The following is a 26,566-nucleotide window of genomic DNA, read 5'->3' on the forward strand; positions in this document are numbered from 1 at the left end:
GAAAAGGAAAATATACAACAGGCCGGTGGATCAGGATTCAGCTGAGGTGAACACTCTGTAACACCCAGTTTAACCACCCTGAAACAAATAGAAAACTACATCAGCGTATAGGGCTGCTCAATTAATCATATTTGAAATCGCAATTACGATTTTGGCTTGCAACGATTATGAAAACAACACATCGAAATAAACGATTTTTTTTAAAAATACATTGTTGTATTGGTTTTTCAGTTGAATTATACTTAAAGTTCAGGGTAATCAACTGTTGAAAACATACTGTTCACATTTTTCAATAAATGGATGTTTTCAAAGTAAATGGATAATCGTTTTTAATAATCGTGAAAGTAATGTTACTTTACGTTACTTCTGGATTACCTCAATAATCTTGTAAATAATTACTAGAAATATCAATAAATTGGCTTCTATTTAAGTGTGTTATGTAAGAAAATGGAACAATGCAAGATTAGAAAGGAGGAAGCCAAGATTTTTGTGTCAAAAATGTATCCTCTTTTTTTGTTTAAAACAGTATATGGATTAGGATAAACAAAGTATTAAAAAAAGAAGAAGAACTGTCATTAAAAACCAAAGCAAATAATGGCAATGTACAGGCCTAACGATTCTAGATTAAAGAATAGGCTAGGTTTATACAATAGTACAGTTAAAAAATCATTCTGTATTTAAAATGTATTGATTGTAACATTGTAATCCTGATAATAATCTCCCTTTTTTATGTACTCTGATTACTTCTTTTTTTTATTCAACTGTAAGGGAATACAGTTACCTTTAAAAAAAATCCTGATTATGGCATTTTTATTTGATGCCCTAGGGCTGAGCAGTTTCTTTATAAAATGACCTTTTAACCTCAGTTTATTCTGAGAAAAAAAACTTGACACAGAATAATTTAAACTGTTGTATAATAAACCACTAATTGACCAATGGAGAAGAAAAATCCCCTTAAAAGATGTTGTAATTCACATGAGCAACAATACACAATGACACCTGGGGGGTATAGGCCTGTACTACGAAGCAGGATTTTCGCTTAGCCGGCTAACTTCAGGGAAAACTCTGGGTTTCCGGTCCTACGAAGCTAGTTCTCTTTTTAGCAGGCTAGATCTCCATGGTAATTTATGCTGAGCAGCTAACCTGCTCCGGAGCAGGTTAGGTTGCAGACTAAGATCAACTCAGTGAAAGCACCGCCTGCTGACCAATCAGAGCTCAGTGTGCGGAGTTTAAAGCGATCAAGTTATATTACAGGAGAAAGGAAATACAGAAAAGCTGCCGTTGCAGGAAAGACGGCCGGCAAAAATCACCGACTGTGTGAACGTGAACATTAATAGAATATCAACTCCCATCTTCAGAGCAATCTGACTATTATAACATTAGCGTTAAGAAAGCTGCCACAACATAAGTAACCGGATCAGAGTAACATTAAGTACAGTCCGCGTCATATCACATCATAATGTATCATATATTTCCTTATCTGAGTCAGCTGAGCCGTATCTGGCCGTGCAACACTCACAGTGTCACATACTGTATGCAGAAGTATTATTTTAAGCAACACATTAAGTTGACGAAACACTCGAGACCAATGTAATTAAAGTCAGATCCACTCGTGTCTTAGACGGGGCAGTGATATCATAAACCTGTTAATGTACGCATTCAAACACTTTTTCTTTTACCAGCTGTATTCACCTTGCAGGTGCAGCTATGTGGCTTTTATCCTGGATAAAGTGTTTAAGTCATGGATGTTTAAAGTTGAACTTCTTCATATTTGTCTAATTATATAGTTGACTTTTCATTCAGGAAGTATGATGCTGCGCTGTCAGTACGCTTGTCCATGTTTGTGATTGGTCGAATGCTCCAAATACCACCACTTTCATGTGAACGTGCACCTAACTAGATAGGACACGGCTGGCTTGAGCGATCCACTTGATAACCCGCGTCGTAGTACAGTTTAGCGAGAGCGCGTATGTTTTGGATTAGGCCAACCGGCTAACTCAAACATATCCAGGTTAGGTTGAACCAGCTTCGTAGTACAGGCCTCTGTACAAAGACAGGCAGTGTGTCTCTGTATCATTGCTGTCTGACATCACATAGGCCTACTGTATATTCAAAGTGACATGAGATGAGTTCAGACATTGTATAGTGACATGCAAACTGCAGAGATGCTGCCCATGAAGACAAAGAGTCTTATTGGCTCAGGGAGGAAGAGAGGAGGTAAAATAGAAGCTTTGTGTTGAGAGGGGAATAAACAATAGATACAATAAACACATCATCACACATGGACACCTGGTAACCCGACCTTGGCGAAACTAGGTGTAGACTAGACAAAAACAATAGAGATACTAATTATTTTCTACACAGTATACACAGATATCTACTTATGTCATTAAAAGGAGGATACATCACATCTCCCTAAAGTGCAACTGTCTAAATGAGCCAAAGTTTTACCCCAAAAAACTGAAATTGTGTTGTATTGTTTCAACACTTCACCACAGTTCGAACACCAAAGTAACAAACCATATCAAATGCAAAATGTCTATGAATAGCCTGCCAGAAAGCTCTAAATGTATATCACTTAGCTCTCCTATCGATACTGTATCTCTTGTTTATTTAATCAGTTTAAAAGACAATAAGTACAATCAGCAGTTTGACATTTTGCTGAGGTTAAGTAAGAGGATATTACTTGACGGTTCTGATGTTAAGAATAATCAAACAAAATGTAACAACATTAGTGAGCATTACATCTGCTGGTAGGTACCTTAAACAGAGCCAATGTTAGCTGTTACCCCCTCGTTCCAGCCTTTATGCTAAGCTATCCTTATATTAAGAGAAGAAAAGTGGTGTAAATCCTGTCATCTAACTCTCAATAAATAGAGCATACAAAATATGAATGTATCTTATGGCGCATTTCCACCACAGCGCGGAGCTCGCTTTAAGCGTGCCCGGCCCGTTTTTGGTTGCGTTTCCACTTGGCGTAGTTCCGGCTAGCGGGTACTATGTCACAGTTTTTCTGGCCCCATAAAATCGAGGTTCTTTCCGGGCCAACAACCAGGCTGATTCGGGCTGAGTATGCTAAACTAGAGAGAGAATCACTGGCAAGGGGGCTACTACAACTACAACAAAATGAACATATTTGACCGTGATTTAATTGTAATGCACGTTTAAAAAATGATGCCGAAGTAACAACATACTGATACCGGTTAGTAAAAACCATGAATTAATGCTTTGACAAGTCTGCAGACAGACGGCAGGCAAAACACCTTTTAAAATGCGTGTTTTCTAAATGGAAATCGGCTAAGCTAACGCAGTATATGCTCCGACCGTCTACACCAGGGATCACCAACTACATTTGTCCAAGGGCCAAAATGTATCCAATAGACACTATCGCGGGCCAGCGACTTTTATATAGCCCAGAATTTTGAAGTGGGGGGGGTGCTAGTGGAGCACGCTCAGGTACTGTGGACTGCATAAAGCTTAGCAGACTCTTCACGCTAACGAAGGATCACTTCTAGGCAGGGTTGGGAGGGTTACTTTGTAAATGTAATCAGTTACTGAATACATGCTCTGAAAGTAATCAGAATACAGTTACAGTTACGTGTCTTAAAAATGTATTCAGATTACTTTTAGAATACTTTTGGATTACTTTATTTTTCCATAACAGATGGGTATGTTTTGGTGAACAGGAGACACTTATTTTACTGTTTGAATGACTTATCAAGAACTCAAACACAACATCTTGGTGTCATTCTGGACAGCTCCCTCTCATCTGCACCCCACATAAAAAACATCACCCAGACTGCATTCTTTGTACTGTCTTAAAACCTTTCCTTGGAATATGTTATGAATTGTAAGGTGTCCTTGGGTGCTTTGAAAGGCGCCCCTAAATAGAATGAATTATCATTATTATGTATTATCTGAAACGATGTAATAACTTTTAAAACTTTTTCCAGTCACTTGCCCCATGCATTCAGCACAAGGGCGCCGGAAGCAGGGGGGCCAGGGAGCCATTGCCCCCCCCCCACTTTTCAGCCCTGCCCCACATTTTCGCAGCAGCAGATGCCGCGGAAAACTGTACAAATCCCGTTTCAATAATTCCCCTCTACTCTAAAGTCGCATCTAAAACGCGATCTGATCTAGCTGTGTATATTTTGTTATTTTTTATTGTTATATTCAATCTCACTAGCTACAGGCATGTTTGAAGCTTGTAAAGGGAAGATGACAGCTCTCACTGGCCACTCTGCTGTTCCTCAGCGCCGCTCCCCCTCCCTCCAGCTGAAATTATGAATGTAAGGTGCTAATCATAGATAACATGGCAGGGTCCGTTACAGTTTTTTTTATCTGATTTCAAATAAGCAAAGTCTTGGCTTTCAGAATATTAAACTTGTTTCGGAAAATTCAGATGATAAATAGGCCTACAACTTTGAAGCTTGTAACGGCATAATTACAAGCGGAGAACGGAGTAACTTGGGTCACAGCAGGCATAACAACAGCCGGTGTTTCCCGTGAGTGCAGTAATCCAAACAAAAAGATTTCCCCTCCGTAGTATTTTGATAATTTGCTCCACTAATAATCAATCAGATCGATGGATTCCAGAGAAGAGAACACTTGAAAGGCCTTTTTCTCAAAATGATGACTCTGTAACAGTCATTATATAATGTGACATTTTGCTTAATATTTGGAGTAGCCTACAAAAACAATCCTGATATCATTAGAAAGCTAGGAATCAAAATGTGTCTTCGGGTCAATGCGACTGATTTCGATGGAGCAGGTCACTTTGCATTAGGTACAATAAAGCAGGCAGACATAACAGGAAGAATATGTAGGCCTACATTTTAACCCAATGAAATAGGACATTGTCACACCATTCAAATGTATCCATGTAGGTCTACCCTAAATTACAACCAATAAAAAAGCTTAGATTTGTTTATTTGTTACGTTGTTTACTTTATTTGTTACGTTGTTCTGTGTGTGTCAGTCGTTAACCTAGAGATAGAAAGAATATATACACTTGCAAACATGTCAGAAGAACCAGCGCAGAAGAAAACTAAATACAGTCAATCTAAACTTAAATTTAACAACTGGAAGGTCACATCCCTGACATCCACATTTCCGGAGCCTGGACCTTCTTCAAACAGCGAAGCCAGATGAACCCAAAAGCAGCAGCTCTGCGGCCGCAGAAACTGTCAAAACCACCGCCGCCGTTGTTGTACCGAAACAGGCTGGTTCCGACTGCATGGAGGATTGTTGTCGGGACATTGAGGCGGGTAAAGCTGTACAGCTAACTGTCGGAAAAAAGGAGACCGCTAGTAGATTATTTGGGCAAAGAGAAGGTAGGCCTACTTCAACGCAGAAGGGTACAAAAACAGAGAGTGGTTAATTATTTGCAAAACCACTAAACAATAGTGATAAACTGCGATGTTAACAACCTCATGATAACCTCATATTTTTTTAACTTAGGATCATACCTGTGTTTAGTCTAGAAAAAGGTAATTGTCAGTGGCGTTTTCTCCTGGAGGCAAAGGGAAGCCAGGCTTCCCCTGTTTTTTTGGATTGTAGTTATAATTTTAATAAATAAATAAAAACACTTCGTTTAGTTTTGGAAATTCTTTGCCGTGTGTTGCTGCCGGCCCGTCTCTCCCCCATTCTCATTGAGTATTTTACAAAGAGTGAAACAGCGCCCCTCTATGTGTTATGGTGAAACAGTAGATTGCACTCTTTGTTGCGAGAGGAGGCCAGCCGAAATTGGCTTCCCTTGGTAAAAAAAAAATGGAGGGATTGACCAATCAGACAAGGCTAACGTCATGCCCCTGCCAACCTGTGATTAGTCAGGGCCATGCCAAGGGCAGCCAGAGGCGGCTGGCTTCCCTTGCCTCCAATCAAATCGCATCAATTTAGTGTGGCAGTGACGCATCCTAAAACCCGGAAGTAAGCTGCGCTCGGTTTCCCTCGACAAAAAAGCAATGGGATTTCTACATAGGATTTTGGAAAATAGCTCGAAATAAGGTCAGTGGAAAATGAACCTGTTAGATAAATGCATGTTTTGTTCAGCCGGATAATATCCACATGTCTACCTTACTTTTATTATTTTCGAATCATACATCTAATCGATAGAAGATAGATAGCGTCACTGCACCACTCTCACCGCCGTTAGAAAGTAGCAAGCAAGTGCAATTATGGAGGGTGGAGATTTGGAGTATTTAATCAAAAATAATTGTACTAAACTTCCGTTACAGCAGCAACTAAAAATAAAATCTGATTACAGGCCAATGCCCAAACTGGAGCTGTGTACAGCGAGGAAAAAAGGAGCAAATCGGACGTAAAACGTTAAAGGTCTCCTGATTTAGTTTGTGAATGAATGCTTATTAGAGTTTGGGCTGGAGAGTGCTTGCGGACCTGTCGGTTAGATAACAGGCGTGTGTAAGTCCTGCATCTGTATGGTACAAATGTGTGTAAAATGATACCGGGTGCTGTAATCACTCATCTGGTTACGTTATTACATTAACCACCACACCCCCGACCCAAAAGAAAGGACGTATTATTGGCTTCCTCTAATTTTCTCCCCACGCCACGCTACTGGTAATTGTATGCATTTTATTATAAAGTTGTATATTTACAGACTGTTGCAAGAACTAAGAAGCTTATAAACATCAGGTTTAAAACTAAAAGAGCTTTACAAAAAAGTAACACAATGAAAGATGTTTGGAGTTTTATTTGAGTTATTCATTTACATTTTTGTAAAAGAGATGCTGATTTGAAACCGTTGTTACATTTAGTTACGGTACTTCTTGTTTCTGCCGGAGAGAGGGGAGGCCGTCCCAAAGCTTGCTGCTGTATTTACTCCCTCCATCTGACAGGAGGGAGCCTCATGTGTCACTCCACGGAGTTCACTCCGTCACGGAGGGGGGAGTGTGTAGGACGTGGTTTGGGAGTGGGCCATACACACGCACTTTTGTTGGCCCCCCCACTTCTAAAATGAATCCGGCGCGCCTGATTCAGCAGCAGCAAGCCATTCACTTTGATTTGATCCCGTTATAAATGTCATCATCTCGGCAATAAAGAAATGCTACATAAACGTTATCTTGCACATTTTATCGAACCATCTCCGTTTCTAACTTTCAATATAGTTTAAAAGAGATCTCTCTCTCATCTGCGTGCGGGGGCGGGGCCTCACAGACACACTCGCTCACAGACATGCAGCGCTGTGCAGTGTGCACACAGTTCTGCCGGTAATGAATATTACATTTTGTGAGGAAACTTTTCCACCAATAATTCCAAAATGTATTCACTTCAGGTTTACGAAAGTAACTGTAATCAGATTACTCGTTTTTCAAATGTAACGCCAGCTGAATACAGTTAGCCTAGTTGATTTTTGTATTCTGATTAGGTAACGCCGTTACATGTATTCCGTTACAACCCAACCCTGCTTCTAGGCTACTGTCCCGCAGCTACTGCTGTGGTGCGGACCGCATTAACCATACTCTTCACAACGAAGGATCAATTCTTGTTCAAAGCAGGGAAGGTTTCGCAGTACGCAGTCTACTGACCCGCAGCTGCTGCCTCTCTGTTGGACTCCGGTACTGCACCTTACTCACGAGACGTTGTAAAAAAAATAATGGGTGGGAGGCGAACGCAGTAACCACTCCGCCAACGCCACAGTCACCCCCGTCGTGCGGGCCGGATGAGAATGTCTGGCGGGCCGAATGTGGCCCGCGGGCTGCCAGTTGGTGATCACTGGTCTACACTCACAACAACGGCCTATACAGACATAAATAAACCAGCGACTGTATTCGCCATGACACAGGCAGTCTGTGGTTTGTACTTGTTTCACTTTTGTCTAGTTTTTGAACAGATATGAGGAGCTGTGAGCTTGAGTGCTAACAGCTAACGGCTGATGTTGTTTTTCTGTGGTTCTTCTCATTGAAGATGACCTCACGGCTCCGTCTACACTGTGTTACTATAGTTACTGCCCCAGCTAAACTCTAATGGAAACGCAGAGTAAAGTGAGCCAGTCCTAACAAGGCCTAGCGAGGCCTAGCCATACCGAGCGAGCTTTGGTGTCCCGTGTGAAACAAAAAGCTAAAAGAAGTTATGATGCTACGCTCAGAATCACATGGGGAGGCTGAGTCTGTGGTGTATTTTTTTCCAAACCTAACCAAGTAGATTCAGAGCTTAAACCTAACCACAAAGTGATGACACATAAAACAACCTCTCTGAGTCACTACAGTTAAGCCACGGACTCTGATCCGGTGCCAACGCTTCATGTTAGATAATCTCACATGGCATTTGACTCACGGTCTCACTATCTCCTGCTTGAGCTGAATCATTATAACCTGGAGTGCAAGCCTTCTACACGTAGAGAGTATATTGTTTGTTTTAACGGACACATTTGATTTGATTTATTTTGAATGTGTAAAACAATAATACAAAAATGTAACATGAGAATTATTATACAATACAAAATTAAGCAGTGTCAAATTGATATACAAAAATATTACTGATTCTAAATTATATATAAAACACATGATCTATTTAATTACACATCCGAAAAGGGGTGGGGGGAAGTTTACACTTACTGAATCCCACCCCTTCTCCCAAAAACTAAATTATTAACATATATATATTTTTTTTCTTAAAGAAATACATTTGTTATTGAAAAAGACAAACAAAAACAACAAATACATAAACAAACAAATACATAAGAGGTAAATGGTAATCAAGAAAAGATCATTGTAATATAAAAACGTTAACTTATTTTAGTACCTGTAGGCAATTTCCCCAGCCGACACCTGTCTAAAGCATTTATTCTACCTCCCCCCTCCGGCCCACACCCTGTCTCTGTGTAGCAGCAGCAGCTGGAGCACACCTGTCGATACACGGCACCTTCCCAGCGGCCGACCACCAGACGCTGGATCCCTGTTATCACATCCACCAGCAGTGTCAGGACGTGGTAAATAGGGTCTATGAAAGGCTCACTCCACATGTCTTCCTCTCATCACCACCACAGTCCTGTTTGTGACGACCGCAGCACAATATATGTTCTTTAGCATTTAACTAACATCCTGTCTCCTCGGGGGAGCGCCCTGATATGGATTTACTGATGTGGCTTTTTAGTGCCAGCTTCTGTATCCTGCATCCTGCCTCCAGCTGGCAAGAAGCTGCCACATGTCAGGAAACAACTGATTTACCATCTCTGCATCACTGACAACTAGTTGAACACAAAGAGGCACTATTATACTATTTGGGGATTTCCCTTTCCTGTAGTGTGTCATATAGGTTTCTGTGCATGTAAATGGTCTGCAAAGGCAAACATCCCAGTGTTCCCTCCAGAGTTTCTCTCCCACACACTCTTTTCATAATGACATCACTACGAAACACTCGTGCTCAATTAACTAGCACTCCAACGCATTGATTACGTGATTGGCTAAGGGGCGGGACATCTCTAAGCAGTTGACCAATCACAACAGAGCCGGCCAGCTAACCAATTAGACCAATTGTACTATTAAACAGCAGTGATACAGTTGCCTGCTTTTAAAGATATGTAATCTCTGTATAAAAACTAAAGAAAGGGAATTCTAGTTAAAGGTAGGGTAGGTAATTTTGGAGAAACCAGCTCGAGTGCGTTAGAATTTGAAAATACACAACCGGAAAAAATCTGCCACTTCCTTACAGAGCCCCTCCTCCAACACACACGAACGCGCACATGACCAATGAGGGCAGAGATAAGTTTGTGCACAGATGGAAGGCTGACAGGCAAGTAGGATGGCCTACCACCTACCATTTTAGCCGGGCCGGCTAAAATGATTGGTCGTGCTTTTTACAGTACCACGGCTTCCACAGATGAATTTATGGATTTATGGATTTTTTTGTCAAAGCACTTAAGATATTCATTGCTATCGGGATGTTAAGAGCATTCCATGGAATATAACAAAAAGTGTATCTCGAGCCGGTTTCTCAAACGTACCTACCCCACCTTTAACTCTGAATTTACACTTTCTTTCAATGACCACCGTGATCTTCAAAAAATTATCTTACACATTTCCAGACTCCTCCTATATATCCAGTAAGGCCAAGATTGCACAGCATGTCATATATCCCATCTAAAAACATAATCCTATCACGGTATTTGCATCTCCAGACATAAAAACAAACATTTGTCTTTGCTCAGGGAGACATGGTGAGGGATTAGACATTAGCTTAAATCGGTTTCCACTCTACGTATTATGTCGGCCAATACCAACTTGTTAAGTAAAGCAAATACCTGTTAGACTGGATACAGAAAGTAACATATTTTAAAAAGGTTTTTGTAGGATGGGCCTGGATAAAGTCAGGGGGAATGTTTATTTTCTTAATACAGCATGGTCAATGTCACAAATGAAAGAAAGACAATAATTATTTCTACATTGCAGTCATTTGGTGTATTAACTTCAAACTCTTTTATGAAACTTTTAACACTTGCCAGAGCGGAGCCATTAATCACGGCAGAGCGAGGAGGGGAAAATGAACTGAAACACTTAAAAGAGAAGCCAGCAGCTAATGAAATACACTTCCTTCTCCAAATTAGCAAGCGTTGAAAAGTCTAAATAGCTTTTGGATGTACATCAACAACGATACGTTTGAAAGTATCATTTGTATTATCTGCTTCGCCATATGTCTAGGTTTTAACGAGTGTGTTTGCGCCTAATAAATCCTCTTAAACAAACTAAAATCATGCCAGTTTGCCACAAACTTCATGGACCGAGTGAAGTCAGCACACCTGGCCTTAAAAAACCCTCCCCTGGCTTGTACAAATAAAGTATAACGTTTTCATTTCTGTGTTCACAAGTAAAGCACTTATTCAGCTGACACATGATTTTACTTGTCATAAATTACAAGTTGGATGAAATTAAAAGCGTTGAACTACAAGAATGTAAACAGTCTGGATTGTGCAGAACGAATGGTACATCCTGAGGTGTGTGTGTGTCTCATGAGGAGACCCTCAGTGGATTATACATGCAAGAAACAAACCAGCCACTCTTTTGAAAAGCAAACACACACAGCTCACAAGCAGAAATAGACACTTTGGCAGACAAAGTATGTCTCCAGGATACCACGAGACAACCCCGCAACCCAAGCTGACCCTGCTCCAGAGCTCCAGGAGAAAAACAACACGGAGGAGGTAAGGTATGGGGGTGGATGTACTGACACAGGATACAGGAGAACCTTCTTTTAAAAGACACCTGCTTTTTATGGATGGAGGCAGGAAAACGCTGCCAATTTGAAATGTAGCCATGAAGCTAATCTCCAGCTGCCAGTCAGAAATCTCCTGCCTGATCCCCAAATGGCAGCCTGTTTTGAAGTAGCAGGATGCAGAGCTCAAGCTTCCCTGTGTCAGATTAAGAAAGGCCCACTTTAGAGCTTTAGTTCTATTCTGGGAATTTTACGAGGCTTCTCATTTACCTGGCCGCAAATTAGCATTCTTTCGCAGTAGCATCTCTGTTTCTGCTGATGATGATGATGACTGCATGTCATTAAATAGCATCATGGGAAATGTGAGCATGAATTGATACCACGGACAAACAAAGATGTCAGTGTAAGAAGGGATTTGCCCTCCATTCCTTCCACCATTCGTTTTTTTTCTCTTATTCAAAGTCATTCATTCTTCTCCCTGGAGTTCCATCTCCTTGTCTGTCATTCTCTTGATTGCAGCGTCCTCCCACACAAAATAGGATGGTGCTTTATTTAGCTGACAGATGTGCAATTACGACGGGCCATTTGGACCACAATCGCACTCTGGGGCTGAGATTCGAGGCTCGTCATGTCCTCTCGCTCGGCCTTTTTTTTATCTCAGTTTTTATGTCTTTCTCCCTCTCTCCCTCTCATTTCCACCTAGAGGAAAGTTGACGCCTCGATCATCTGGAATTCGCTCCAGCGGTTTGAGAGAACCTCACACCTACTTGCCCTGGTTTCCCTGACACAACCTGCTGCACCTGCAAAACCATGTGGACGGACAATTATTCGCTCAATTTGAAAAACATACAGTCTGGGTTTTTGGTATGCATATTTTCAAGGCCTGTTAAGCCTGTGTGTGTGTGTGTGTGTGTGTGTGTGTGTGTGTGTGTGTGTGTGTGTGTGTGTGTGTGTGTGCTGTTTGGTCTCAAACTTCCCTTCAGGGTCACAGCTGGAACTTTGGCCCCTTCTAATTTATTCTACTCTCATTTCTCGTCTTTCCAGTGAAAGTTCAATAAAGTGTGAGTTCTTTCTTTATGTATTTTTCTCCCCCTTTCCAAACCATCTTTCCTTCTGTATTGAAACCTTCCAAAAATGTTAGTTTAGTGGGGTTTAAAGAGGCCCTTTTATGCTTTTTGGGGTTTTTCCTTCCCTATGGTGTTATATAAGACTGTGTACATGTAACAGTAAATGTAAACGACATCTCGAAGCGGTTGACCAATCACAACAGAGACGGCCAGCTGACCAATCAGAGCTGACTGCGCTCTGGTTTCAGACAGAGGGTGTAAAGAGGTGCTGCAACACAGGCAGTATGCTTTTTGAACATTAAAGAGACAGCAGAGGCGCAAAATACAATTGTGAAACCCGAAGATTAGCATAATATGGCCTCTTTAAAAGCTCTTGTTTCCTCTTGCATTCATGCCCTATTCCTTCTTTATGTTTCACCCAGTGTCACCCTTAAGTGATTTACTCCATCTGTCAACTATCCCTTACAAATTGGACGAGGAAAGAGGATGGCATTTTTCCTCTTAGCTGCAGTTTCCACTTTTTTTCTGCCCTGCTCTCTTTTGTTTCCTCTCTTCACTTCCAAACATGCGTTGTTGAAATGACAGCAGGAAACCTATTGCACCAAAGCTCTATCAACATGATGGCTCTCAGTACAAAAACAACTCAGCGCTCCCTCTTTCTGACTGTCTCACCCCAAGCCGGACTGACTAATGTGGAAGGTATGTGCTGAGCCTACAACCTCTGCCGGCGTAGGCCTCTGGAATTCTAATTCACACGAGGAACGCCCAACTTCACCAGTCACACCGAATCCTGCTGCTGCCCATTCTTTATTTTTAATCCTGCTGTTTCGCTCCGTCCATCATTTACGCATGCTTAGGTCCAAGCATCACAGAAGGAGACACGGTGGCAGGAGAGGTGGTGGGAGGGCGGATAAATCTGGCAATCAAAGAGTCTGGGTTTGGAGGGGATGAAAGACGTGGGCCACACAGGTTTAATCCTGAAACCCACAAATGTCTGCAGGAGGAGTTTAACTGTAGAAATATCATGAATGGTGCTGAGCTCCTCTGCCAGTGTGTCTGCATGTCATAGCTAAATATATAGTCATTCTTCTGTATACTTACTGAATGCAAATGGTTCTATGTTTATCTTCTGTCTAACCCCAGTGGTATTGTTAGCGTTTCTCCAAATTAGGACCACATTTTCCAAAACCCTGTTCCCTGGCTTCACTCTCTATGCTTATGTTTTCTGACTCACTTCACTGGGAAGAATACAGATGTTGGCATGTACTTGTCCAGCAATTAAATTCAGCTTTAAAAGATGACATATTATGCTCATTTTCAGGTTTATTTTTGGATTTTGTGTCTCTACTGTGACATTTGTACATGCTTTAATGTTCAAATCATGCATGTTGTGCGGGAGAGAAACTCCTATTAGGGAACTTTGGGATTTCAGCAGAACATTTATGCACGAAAACCTATACACACTGCGGGAAATGGGAAACCCCAAAAGGCATAATAGGGCCCCTTTAAAAACAAAAATAATTACATCTGCTGTTGTCTTGAATTTATTTTTGGGGAATATGGCTGTAATGTCTCTAAATCAAATGTGGTTATGATTGTTATTTTCAAAAGGCCACCACAAAAGATCCTAATCCACTTAAGACTGATGACTTAAAAAGGATTTACCAGAAATCCTTGTGCAATTACGATCAATCAAAAACCAACAATAAAGGAGTAGAAGAATAATAACAGGCTCATATTTCTCAGGGGGACGTGTCTGTTTGTTAAAAGGGCTTCAGTTTCCATGACAGAGCTCTCCTGAGGAAAACAATTCCCATCAAGCGTCTTCTCTGCCTTTCACTGAGAACTCGGGACGATCATTCTTCCCAACGCGACCGCATGAGAGGCCAAGCTCCCCGGAGACAGCGCTGACAAACTCTCACAGACATCAGCGAGGTCAGAGAACAGAGCGTGGGGATGCGTACATGTAAGCCAAATCTACTAAGAGGAAAATAATGCAAGGAAAAACGTAGCAACTTTAAGATTTAAAAGTTTTATAGCTGTGTGTTTTGGGATGAGCATCGGATAATCATTTGTGTGAATACAAACTGTATAGAAGGCTAAGAGAAAATTACTTCTTACTTGATTTATTAATTCAAAATACATTTTACCAATGGGTTTTTTGGTCGGAATCGCTTGTTTCAGGACTTTTTTCTACCTTATGATGTTAATTTTGTAAATTGAAAAAAGGTATAATTTTGAGTAAAACGGACGATCAAGCAGCGCATGTTTTAGGGCGGGGCTACATTGTGATCGACAGGTCCATACTACGTGCCCTTTGTGTTTTTATTTTACAACTTCCACTCTTCACAGTTTTTCAGTTCTTGAAAGTTAATTGTAAAATGTGTAACTTTATAGTCATTAGCTTGTACTTCGCTTCACCCTCTATGTCGTATCTGGTTGACAAAAAAACAAGATGGCGACGATCAAAACACCAAACTCCAGGCTTCATAAGCGTAGTTTATAAAACCATCGGGTAACTTCACAGTGTCCATCTCTTATAATAAGTCTATTGTTTATACTTTTCAGCTTTGAGCTCAAATCCAGAGGACTATAGTAAACACAAAACAGATGCATGACATACTAAAACCCAGTCATATTTCTGGCAAGGCATCTTTCAAATAACAAAATATCATCTGACTGGAAAATTGTGTTGTTGTTGTCTTGAGTAATTGAAAAACACTTAATAGACATTTGGTTTTCATAACCTACATTACAGCACACAGGGAAAAACAAAGTTGTGTGTGAATGCCTTGCCTCGAGGCCATCTTCAAATACAGCAGGCTCCTCCTCCTGAACAACCTGCACCTGCAGAACTACACCTATGAGTGTAAACTGTGTAAAGAGGTTAATATTAGCCTTTCCTCTTTGCTCTCGGAGCCAACACCCATCGTCTATTTGTGCTGAGTGTAAGCTTAAAGAGACAGAGGAGGAGAGAGGAAGGGAGGGATACAATGGAGAAAGAATTGAGAAAGAGGAGGTAGGCCTTGAATGAACAAAAAGGCAGATTTTTTAAAAGCAACTAAATGCCCTCCATGGTACATCAGACAAGACAGGAATAAGTAAACAACGACACTTTTTGGTTTTCAGCAGCCATTTTGATTCACATTTCTCCATTGAGATGTGAAAAGACATGTGTTTGATACTGAAGAAGGAGGAATATCTCAAGTGTTGTTAGTTTGACCTGGGCAGGGCAGCGTGCGAGTGACAGAGCATGAAGGAAATCCCTCAGTGATCGTATCTACTGCTTCTACTGGCATTTGAATGACATAACAAGAAAGAGACACATGCACGCTGCATATCAGGAGATTAATATTTCAGAGTCAGAGGTGAACGTAGTGCAGATAAAGAAAGGGCCCGGAAGAAAAATAAGAAGATAAAATAAGTTGTAAATTAGACAGGATTAGAGTCAGCGTTGGTGGAATCACACGTGAATTTTTCTAATAAGAAATGTAAATAGTCTGAAAATGCAGACAAATCCCAAGTCCAAACTGTTTCCGTACGGGCTAATGGTGAGCATAATTACAAGCCCTATGTTGTTATTACATGGCTTGGGCAACCTCATATAAGCTTGGGGTTGACTTGACGATTATTTGGCGGGCTAACGTGGGTGGCAGAGGGAAAGGGAGAGGCACGGTTTGGTGGGATGCAGTTATCCAGACCTCAGCCCAACTCAGACGTCAATCCCAGACTTGTGACAGCAAAATGGTGAGGCTTATCAACTTCAGCAGTCTGTGGATGTTCCCACAGACGGAAAAGGTACCCCTAAGCTCTCTGAAAATCCAGAGAGGGGCTGAAACTGCACGACAGAGCAGATCCACACATGCATCCTTTTCTGAGTTTTCTCTTTGAATGCAGACACAACAGGGGATGAGCACGCCGCCAAACACCAGACTATTACACAACACATCTGCAAAGGGATTGTTGCAATAGTACAGTAAAACCAAAGTCCCAGCAGGGTGCTACATTCCACATACATGTAAAATATCTGAGGTAGAAAACGGCTTTTCTGAGAGTGATGCCTCTCACTTTTGCTGGTATTTGTGATTTCAATGTTTTCTTAGTAACTTATAACGGAGGACCAGGACTGTCATGTACATGGGTTTAAAGCATTCAGATGTTTTAAACTGTTAGTGGATTTTTTTAAATTATGCATTTATTGATTGTTGTATCGTATGACATCTCTCTATATATATTTATTTAAATGTTATATAAATATTATTAGTGTACTGACTTATTTAAAAAAAATTGTTTTATTGCAGATAAGGTTTAGACAAATGAAATACCTAGAAATTAATGTATATCATAATTGTGAGTTTAATACTTATTTAGTCAAATATGTTATTGATTCCTGGTTAAATGTCCAAATTCTGTACATATATGTTAATGGTTAATTTTTATAAAAATGTAAATGACTCCTGTGGTCCTCCTAACGTCATATTCACATCTTTTCATCAAATCTGGACAGCAAAAGACACGTGATAAAACCTTTAACCACAACATGGTATAATTTGTTCATTGTTCAAAGGGAGAAGGAGACAAAAACATGAACACAATGATGTGAACTACTAAAACAATGGAAAAACCAAAAAGTAACCCTCAAATAGAAAACTATAAATGCAAAACAATGGTCTGTGGAGCACTGTTGAAGAAACATCCTTTAGAAATGCACTGTATGTGGGAAGTTGGGGAATTCAAGACAGGATTCCTGGCAGACAAAATATTGAAGAAAAAGAGGAATGAGCTGGGCACACACACACATATCAGATTTCCATAAACAAACAGTGAGCTTCCTGAGGCTCTGTAAAGTCCTGCAGGGTTTCAGTTGAATAGTTTGGGGCATGGAGCAGCATGTGATGCTATATTTCCTCTTGTGTTCCACCATGGTAATATTTTAAAGTCACATTTCTTCCTGCACTATATCGCAGTTTGGATAAACAAACCGGATGACAGGCTGTTCTTTTACAGTATCTGACTCATGCATGGAAACACAGTGGCTTCATTTGCCTTTTAAAGAGATAGCTTCTGGTGTCTCTCATTAAAAACCTCTTTGTGTCTTTTTAACGTGCACATGCATTCCGCAGTTGCTGTCGTGGGTGAAAAACACACAAGCACAGAGTTATTAGAAAGAAACTGCTGTCAGCACACAGATATATCTTCATGCTATCAGCTTTCCTGCTGATAACACTGAAGTGCAATTCCTAGATAAGAGGCTAGTACTTAGTGTCCATAACTTACCAACTACAACGCACAGCACGTCCACCAACACGTACAGCGTCTTCTTCTCCTTCATCTTGTCTCCGTTTATACACTTCAAAACACGTTAAGAAATAAAAAACTACTTAAGCAAGGAGTCAAACAAGTCCATCGGTTCTCGCTCGCTTTGGATAAAAAGCGCAGGCTATGCAAACAAACTGGTAACCTGCACTACGAGTTCTTCCGGGATCCTCTTCCCTACCTGCGCTGACATTGACAGCAAAGGTGTGTAGCTTTCTTACAAAGACTGCGGGTTAACAAGTCGTTTCTGAGCAGAGAAGCAGGAGCTCTGAAGTCTCGCGTCCTGTTGCGCGCATTACTGCTGTGGATAGAAAATGAGAAGTGGAGAGATCCTCCGGTTTCACAGCGCTGGAGGCGTCAGGAGAATCCAGTTTAAAGTATATTCTCTGCACAAACCACGCCACCAAACTGGTCCCTCCTCCTCACTTCCTCGTCTGGCTCCAATGTTTTTTACGCACAGGCGTGACAGAGCGAGCGACAACTTCTCAGAGGCTTTGCTTGGTTTTTTATTCCCTTCCTTGCAAACAAATGTGTTATGAATGTCTTTAAAGTAGAAAGGACTCAAACCCTTTACAGACCAGACCAGGAGGAGGTGCCTGACAGGAGTACCTCTGACACAAACTACTTGTCAAGTGAAAAATACTAGAGATTCAAGATTCAAATGCATTTTTGTCATATGCAGAATAGCAAGGAACATATTAAAGGGGCCCTATTATGATCGTTTTCACGTTCATAATAGTGTCTCTACTGTGACATGTCTCCATGCTTTAATGTTCAAAAAGCTCTCTGTCTGAAACCAGAGCCCAGTCTGCTCTGATTGGTTAGCTGGCCGGCTCTGTTGTGATTGGTCAACCGCTTAGAGAAGTCCCGCCCCTTATCACGTACAATGTGTTGGAGGTCTAGCCAATAGAAGCCTGAGTACTACATAATGCAGTCAATGTTACGGAACTACACAAAGCGAGATTGAGATTTTAGTCTTTGCAGACCATTTACATGCACCTATATAACAAACTAAAGGAAAGTGATAACTCCAAAAAAGCATAATAAGGCCTCTTTAATTCCAGGCTGCTCCAACAGTGCAACAAAAATAAAGTTATGACGTATAAGAAAAAAGTAATAAAATAGTGCAAGTGACATTATTGTGCAGGAATAAGTAAGTAAGCGATGTACATGTAAGATAGATCAAACAGAAAGTACAATGAAATAACAATTGAAAATATAATGCTTTTTGGAAAAAAAGATGAAATAAATTAATATCCTGAAACAATTGACCTCATTCGTGATCTGTATTCAAAGCTTATACCATTTTAAAGCACTGCAATAAGGTTGTGACTTTAATTGAGGACTCATCTCTGCCCATTTTCTGACGTCCTCACTTATAGATGAGAGCCCTACATAATCCCCTCCTGTACTGCAGTTCCACCATGACAGCTCCACAGGAAGTATACACAACTCTTTAACTTCTCTGTTTTGATGAGAACCTAACCTTTTCCCAGAGTGCACTCTTCTCCCAGATATGAAAGAGAGATTTAAGGCTGACTAGAAAAGCAAACTGGCCAGGGGCAAACGTATTAGTCAACACCTCCATGTCACTGGGAGCTGGACTCACACTGAGCACACTTGGTGGGTGATTACAAAAATATATAGAGGACAAAACTGCTGCCTAACAAAAGCAGGGAGACTTTAATAAGCCCTGCTGGGACTGTAGCAACATTAGCATGACTTTACACCAGCATGACTCCAAATTAGAATGCTTTACTTTGCCCCAGGCGGTCTGGATGTTTCCCCCACAGCACTCAATACCAGACCACCACTTGTATATGCTGGCCACATATATCACTTTGCAGTCATTTGTGTGTAAGAGTTAATTCTGTTTGCATGACAAGCACCACGTTTAACCCCGGGTCTATTAGGTCAGCACCCTTGAGTTAAATTGATTATCTTAGGTGCACAACACAAGCTTTATTTGACTTTCTGTATATAAGCAATTGGTAGAATATAAAGAGCAAGGGATATTTGATCATGTAGATTTAAAAGCTACAAAGCTCTGGAAATAAATGTACATCTGTAATACATAATTAAAATAGAGAAGAACAGATCCAAAGCTCTTCTTCTCAGTTTTGACATTTTTAAACTTCTGATACATTCACCCAGAACAAACAAACAAAACAGCCACATGCCATCTATGAAAACCTCTTCACTTGTATGCACATCTAAAATAAATGATCTAAAGGGAAAACAAAAGTAGTCACTATTATAATATTCTATTTAGTACTGTGCAACCATCAATTAAATGTAATAGTGTGAAAATAAAATCTATCTGGGAGGAAAAAGGAAACACCATGGATATGTCAGTGTACAACTAAAGGGAACATGTTTACAGATGAGGTGTTTCTGCCCCCTTCTGGCTATTTCTGACAGTGACACCTCATCTCAGTATATGCCTCAGAAGAGTGACATCCTCAAACATATACTTTTATTATTGCTTTCTCAGTATAATAAGGAAATGCTTGATTGAGCAAATATTGCATAAATGTCTCTCCAAAATTCACTCTGCCATGCTGGGAATCAAACCAGCAACCTTCTGACTCTTGGACATCTACAATGGTATGATTTTACGAACTGGTCTTCTACTTATATTAGGGTTATGGTTATAAGAGGACTTGTCAGAGGAAATATTGTAAAAACATTAGTTGAAACTCATCACAGGAAATGGTAAATAGACTGTACTTATATAGCGCTTTATCCAGTTTTTACGACCCCTCAAAGCGCTTTACATACATGTCATTCACACTCATTCATACAGAGCAGTGTACCGGAACTAACATTCATACACATTCCCACACCGTTGACCATGCCATCGGGAGCAACTCAGGTTTAAGTATCTTGCCCAAGGATACATCAACATGTTGGCTGCACGGGCTGGGATCGAACCCACAACCTTCTGGTTGAAAGACGACCGCACTCCCTTGCAGCCACAGTCGCAGGAAAGCCAATTTTTTACTGTTCAGAAAAACCTAAGGCTACCAGGGCATCTGGAGTCAGGTTTCTTCAATATGTCCTTTAGAAACAATGTAATTAAGCCTTGGTATCTTTCTCACTTTTGTTTGTTTGTTTGTAGCCTTTATTTATCCAGGTAAAAATCCCATTGAGATCAACGATCTCTTTTACAAGGGAGATCTGCCGCACATTGGTTACACATGTAACAGAAATACAACAGAAAACAAAAGGACACATACAACATAATGACAGGGGTACAATTTACAAACCTATTCACAATGACAGGTACCAGGAGTATCACATATCATTTCATCCAGCTGTACTTTAAAATGCTCATTTTCAAAATGTTTTGCAGAGTGTTTCGAGCTAGAGGAGCTGCGCACATAAACGCTTTAGTGCCTAAAACAGTCCTAGCACTTGGCACATGTAATAAAAACACATCCTGGGATCTTAGGCAATAGCTACTTGCGACTCTCAGAATATCAGTGAGGTGGTAGTTTACCCAGCATGGCTTTATATATGAACATGTACCAATGACTGAGTCATTGGTACATAATAGGTATTTATACATATAAGGTATTTATAATAGGTAACCACTTCAAGTACTTTTCCTTGCGTAGTAACAATATCCAAAGTTGTCTCCGGTGTCTTTTTGGCTTTTGAAAATAGCATTACCTTGGTTTTATCCACATTTAAAAGAAGCTTAAGCTCAGAGAGCTGAGTCTGAATAATGTTAAAAACAGCCTGTAATTTAACAACAGCCTCCTTAATGGAGGGACCTGCACAGTACATCACGGTATCATCCGCATACAAATGTGAAGTTGCTTCATCCACATTTTGACCTAAGCTGTTGATATGGAGAATAAAAGTGGACCTAAAGCAGAACCTTGCGGAACACCATTAGTAATGTTTAACCACTCAGAAGTGAGCCCATCAAACTGAACACATTGGGACCTTTCAGTTCACAAACCACCCCACTGCATGGCTGGATATACCAATACTGGCCAGCCTCTGCTTCAGGATTTGATGATCGACGGTATTGAAAGCTTTGGAAAGAACATTAAACAGAGCTGCGCAACTCTGCTTATTATCTAAGATATTAGCAATATCATTCACCACTTTCATTGTCGCAGTGATGGTGCTATGTTGCTTTCTGAAAACTGACTGATGTTTACATAGGAGGTCATTGCTACTTAAAACACCTTTACCTGTTCACTCACTAGGCTTTCAAGAACCTTGGCCAGAACTGACAATGTAGAGATGGGCCTATAATTATTTAATAAAGTAGCCTCCCCACCTTTTAGTAGAGGAAGGACATAAGCTGACTTCCATATTTTTGGAATTGTGTTCGTGCTGAGGGAGAGGTTAAAAAGAGAAGTAAGAGGTGGTGCAATAAAATGTTCAGCTATCTTTAAAAATAAAGGTTCTAAGTTGTCCGGACCAGCCGGTTTAGGATCTAACTTGGTTAATGCTTCATGAACTTTTTCTTCCCATTTAAAAAAACCTCCATCAACAAAACGGTTATCTCGATTGGGATAATTACGGCTATGAGGTCATTATTTCTGAACAGCAGCCCATAATTTGGCTTTGGCAGAGAGGAAGAGCTGTTGTCTTTGAGTCAGACGGTGGTGGGTTCAATCCCATGCAGCTATCATGATGATTTGTCCCAGTGTGTATTGTGCTGCTTTTTAAATGTGTGCGTGATATTACCGCTGTTACTGAGTTTTAGGAAGTAGCAAAGCCTTTGTATTTTTCTTATTTTATTATATATGTTTCATCGTTGGAGGAGCTCAGGTCAGAAGAATTTCATTGGCATTTCTACACTGTAGCTTTGTATCTTTTGCATCTTGAACACCATCTTTGAGGCTAATAAACATGTATATCTGTCTCTTGAGGGCTCAGAAGTGAAGTGTACTTCTTCTTGCACTAAATCCATCAATCAATGTCAATCAAAGTTTATTTATTTAGCCCAATATCACAAATCGACATTTGTCTCAGGGGGCTTTACAGTTTATACAGAACATGAATACGCCGGAGATTCCCGGTGCTGTAAGCTTTAAAAACATGTATTGAAGAGAGAAGAGTCACTGTGTTTCTCCTCGCACTGTGTCGACTTCACACAAAGCTTCCAAATAAAAGGGGGACTGGTCAGAGGAAGTGAACTAAAATAACATGGCAACTGAAAGATATTGTTAAAGACACGTGTACTTGTTGAAACTTTCAGAGCAATTGAAAGTACTTGTTATAAATGTTGTCATTTCCACAGAATACAAGACAGCAAAACAACATATTGTGAAGCACACACAGACACAGAAATTAATATATGAATGTAACTGAAAATAAATGTAGAACATACATTAAAGATATATAATAATGTGTGTTCTGTTTTATTGTCAACAAATGTTTTTTTATTTATACATTCATTTATTTCGATATTTATAGCTTTTTTCTTGTATTTTTGTATTCTTGTATTTAAAACAGGAGAACATTCGAAAGGAACACTGTGAGCTTCAGAGTTTTCTCCATTATACAGTTCAATCAGGAGAGACTTCATTTAGTTAAAGAACATTTATTGACACATGCCATAAATGTTAAGCCTTTGGCGATTAGACTCCGATCCTGAAATCGTATCTCTAAAGGGGGAAATGCAGCCGTGAGCATGTGGGGAACCCCCCCGGGGTCTAGGCAGCGTGAAGACCTGAAATCACAGCTGACTGCAGGAGAGAGGAGAACCATTTTAAAGTGTGGCTGCAGCACGATGATTGGATGCTGGAGAATAAGGTGAAATGTAATAGGTTAAAGAGACGCCCGTGAGGAGCTGATTATAAGTGTAGTGAATGTACATATATATATGACTTGTTAGACGCTTTTATCCAAAGCGACTTACATACTCAATACTGTGGGAATTCCCCACAGGAGCAATTTGGGGTGAAGTGTCTTGCCCAGGGACACATCGATATGCTAACTGCATTGGGGTTTGAACCTGTGACCCCCTGATACGAACACCAACGCACTACTCCACTGCGCCACACGCCTCCCAATATACCCAGTCTTCCTGAAATAACTTGCGCTGAGCTCTATTATAGATTGTATTAAAGGTTAAAGGGGGACATCCAGGTGTAAAAGGTCATCTTTGCATTCTAACTTTTGTTCAGCAGGCCAATAATTGCATTGTGATAAGAAATGTTTCCACATGTGTTTGTTAATCTCTGTAACCAGTGGCCATCTATTGCTGAATGCAGCTTAGAGAAGACATTGCTTAGCCTGAGATGTTCTTCTACTAACTAGTCTTATTTACTTGTTTTATAGTTAACTGAAATGCAAAAAAAGAGCATTTCTCCTGATAAATGAATGTACATCCTCAGTCACACTCTAAGTGGAAACCACCTTCATTATTTAAGACAATAAATCTCACAGATTGCCTTTTTTAGTGAAAGAAAACTTGTCATTTGGTTATTGGTCTTTTAATGAATCCATCAGTTTTCTATTAACTGACTGCAGAATAATAAAAACACTTCACTTTATTTAGCTGCTCTCCCAGGCGTCTTTCATGGCCACTTGACATTTATTCTCCTCAAATGAAAGGCTTGCGTAATTAGCAGCGGAGCTCCTTGTCTGCCGCTGAAAGCTGCCCTTGAGAACAGGAGGACCGATGAGATAAAGAGAGACAGTTACCATGACGTCACACGAGGGCTTTTCCTGCTGCTGCTCTCCACATTCACACACAGTCGCTCAGCACTTTAACATGTCCAACACATTCAAGATTCAGGTCGTGTGTGAACAGTGAACACATGTGTGTGTATTGTGTAGCTAAAACTACACCAGAACTGAGAAATCTCTGTACACAGCAGGGATACTCACTGTACTCCACACAGTATTGCAGGGATACTCACTGTACTACACACAGTACAGCAGGGATACTCACAGTACTACACACAGTACAGCAGGGATACTCACTGTACTACACACAGTACAGCAGGGATACTCACTGTACTTCACACAGTACAGCAGGGATACTCACTGTACTACACACAGTACAGCAGGGATACTCACTGTACTTCACACAGTACAGCAGGGATACTCACTGTACTTCACACAGTATTGCAGGGATACTCACTGTACTACACATTGCAGGGATACTCACAGTACTACACACAGTACAGCAGGGATACTCACTGTACTCCACACAGTATTGCAGGGATACTCACAGTACTACACACAGTACAGCAGGGATACTCACTGTACTCCACACAGTATTGCAGGGATACTCATAGTACTACACACAGTACAGCAGGGATACTCACTGTACTACACACAGTACAGCAGGGATACTCACTGTACTACACACAGTATTGCAGGGATACTCACTGTACTACACACAGTACAGCAGAGATACTCACTGTACAACACATTGCAGGGATACTCACTGTACTACACAGTACAGCAGGGATACTCACTGCACATTGCAAGAATACTCAATGTACTACACACAGTGCAGCAGGAATACTCACAGTACTACACATTGCAGGGATACTCACTGTACTACACACAGTACAGCAGGGATACTCACTGTACTACACATTGCAGGGATACTCACTGTAGTACACACAGTACAGCAGGGATACTCACTGTACTACACACAGTACAGCAGGGATACTCACTGTACTACACATTGCAGGGATACTCACTGTAGTACACACAGTACAGCAGGGATACTCACTGTACTACACACAGTACAGCAGGGATACTCACTGTACTACACATTGCAGGGATACTCACTGTACTACACACAGTACAGCAGAGATACTCAATGTACAACACATTGCAGGGATACTCACTGTACTACACACAGTGCAGCAGGGATACTCACAGTACTACACATTGCAGGGATACTCACTGTACTACACACAGTACAGCAGAGATACTCACTGTACTACACATTGCAGGGATACTACAGTGGGTGGTCATTGAAAATGTGTTCTGATATATATTCTTCACAGAAAATGAGCCAAGGCCATTGAGTGTGGGTTTGAAAAAATAATGTATCATATAATTTTTCTTTAGCTAGATAATGAAAACGGGTCCCACAGACCCGAATACCATACAAGGGATATATATTCAAAGAAACACATAGTTGTGGCTGTATTTTTTTACATGTGGATTTTCATTTATAGTATGGTGACTATTCCTGTGTACATTAAAACGTTTGTGGATTTTAAAAATATCTTTTTGCAACAAGAAAATAGTTGTGTGTGTATTTCTAACATGTGAATTTTCCTTCTATGTGCACTTAATATTGAGACTGTGATATATACGACATCTATCTCACAAACAAGACACTTTATCAGCTTTTAAAATAATGTATACAAGCACATAGCATTTCAACTTATTCATTTTAATAGTTTCTTCCTTTTCTTTACAAAATATAATAATTATAAACAAACATAACAGAAGCAGTAAGATGTATACATTGCTAAAATAAAATAAATGAATTAAAAGGCAGTGATTCAGTGCCTTATCCTGCCTGATCTGGAGCCTCTCCCTCATGTAAACAGACACTAAACAAACATTGATCTGAAACATGGCGTGACTTTAACAGGAATATCAAGAAGAGCTCCACCAGTAATAGACAGAAACAGAAATCAATAGGATAGCTCAAACTTGCGACTAAAATACACTCACATGCTGAAGAAACAACACGTATGTTTGAACGGATACACAAATCAATTCATGAAATTATGAAAAAGTGAATGAACATTTTCTAATAAGTGGCCTCCTAAAGCTCATCTATTTCTTGTGTTAAAATCACATCCGCTGTAATAACCCCTAATATTAGCTTCGTCCATCTTCATATGCATTTATCACTGTATCTATGCCATCACACCACGGTTCAGTCTTTATCATTCTGCAACTGGCAGATTTATTTAGAGAAATGACACTGCAGGTTGAATATGATCAGATTTACAGATCTCATTGAAGGGGAAACGAGAATTTGTGGATACCGGTAAGAAAAA

General features: G+C 40.4%; 1 protein-coding gene across 1 annotated transcript in view; it reads right to left on the reverse strand.

The window, feature by feature from the left end:
- Positions 1 to 18,071, reverse strand: part of plpp2b (phospholipid phosphatase 2b) — a 30,455-nt gene extending 12,384 nt beyond the window's left edge. The window contains exon 1 of the mRNA XM_034223551.1: positions 17,514 to 18,071. Within this exon, the coding sequence (XP_034079442.1) occupies positions 17,514 to 17,568 (55 nt within the window). The 5' untranslated portion in view covers positions 17,569 to 18,071. The remainder of the gene's footprint in view (positions 1 to 17,513) is intronic.
- Positions 18,072 to 26,566: the final 8,495 nt, after the last annotated feature.

Source organism: Gymnodraco acuticeps, unplaced genomic scaffold (assembly GCF_902827175.1).
Source record: "Gymnodraco acuticeps unplaced genomic scaffold, fGymAcu1.1, whole genome shotgun sequence".
Classification (NCBI taxonomy): Eukaryota; Metazoa; Chordata; class Actinopteri; order Perciformes; family Bathydraconidae; genus Gymnodraco; species Gymnodraco acuticeps.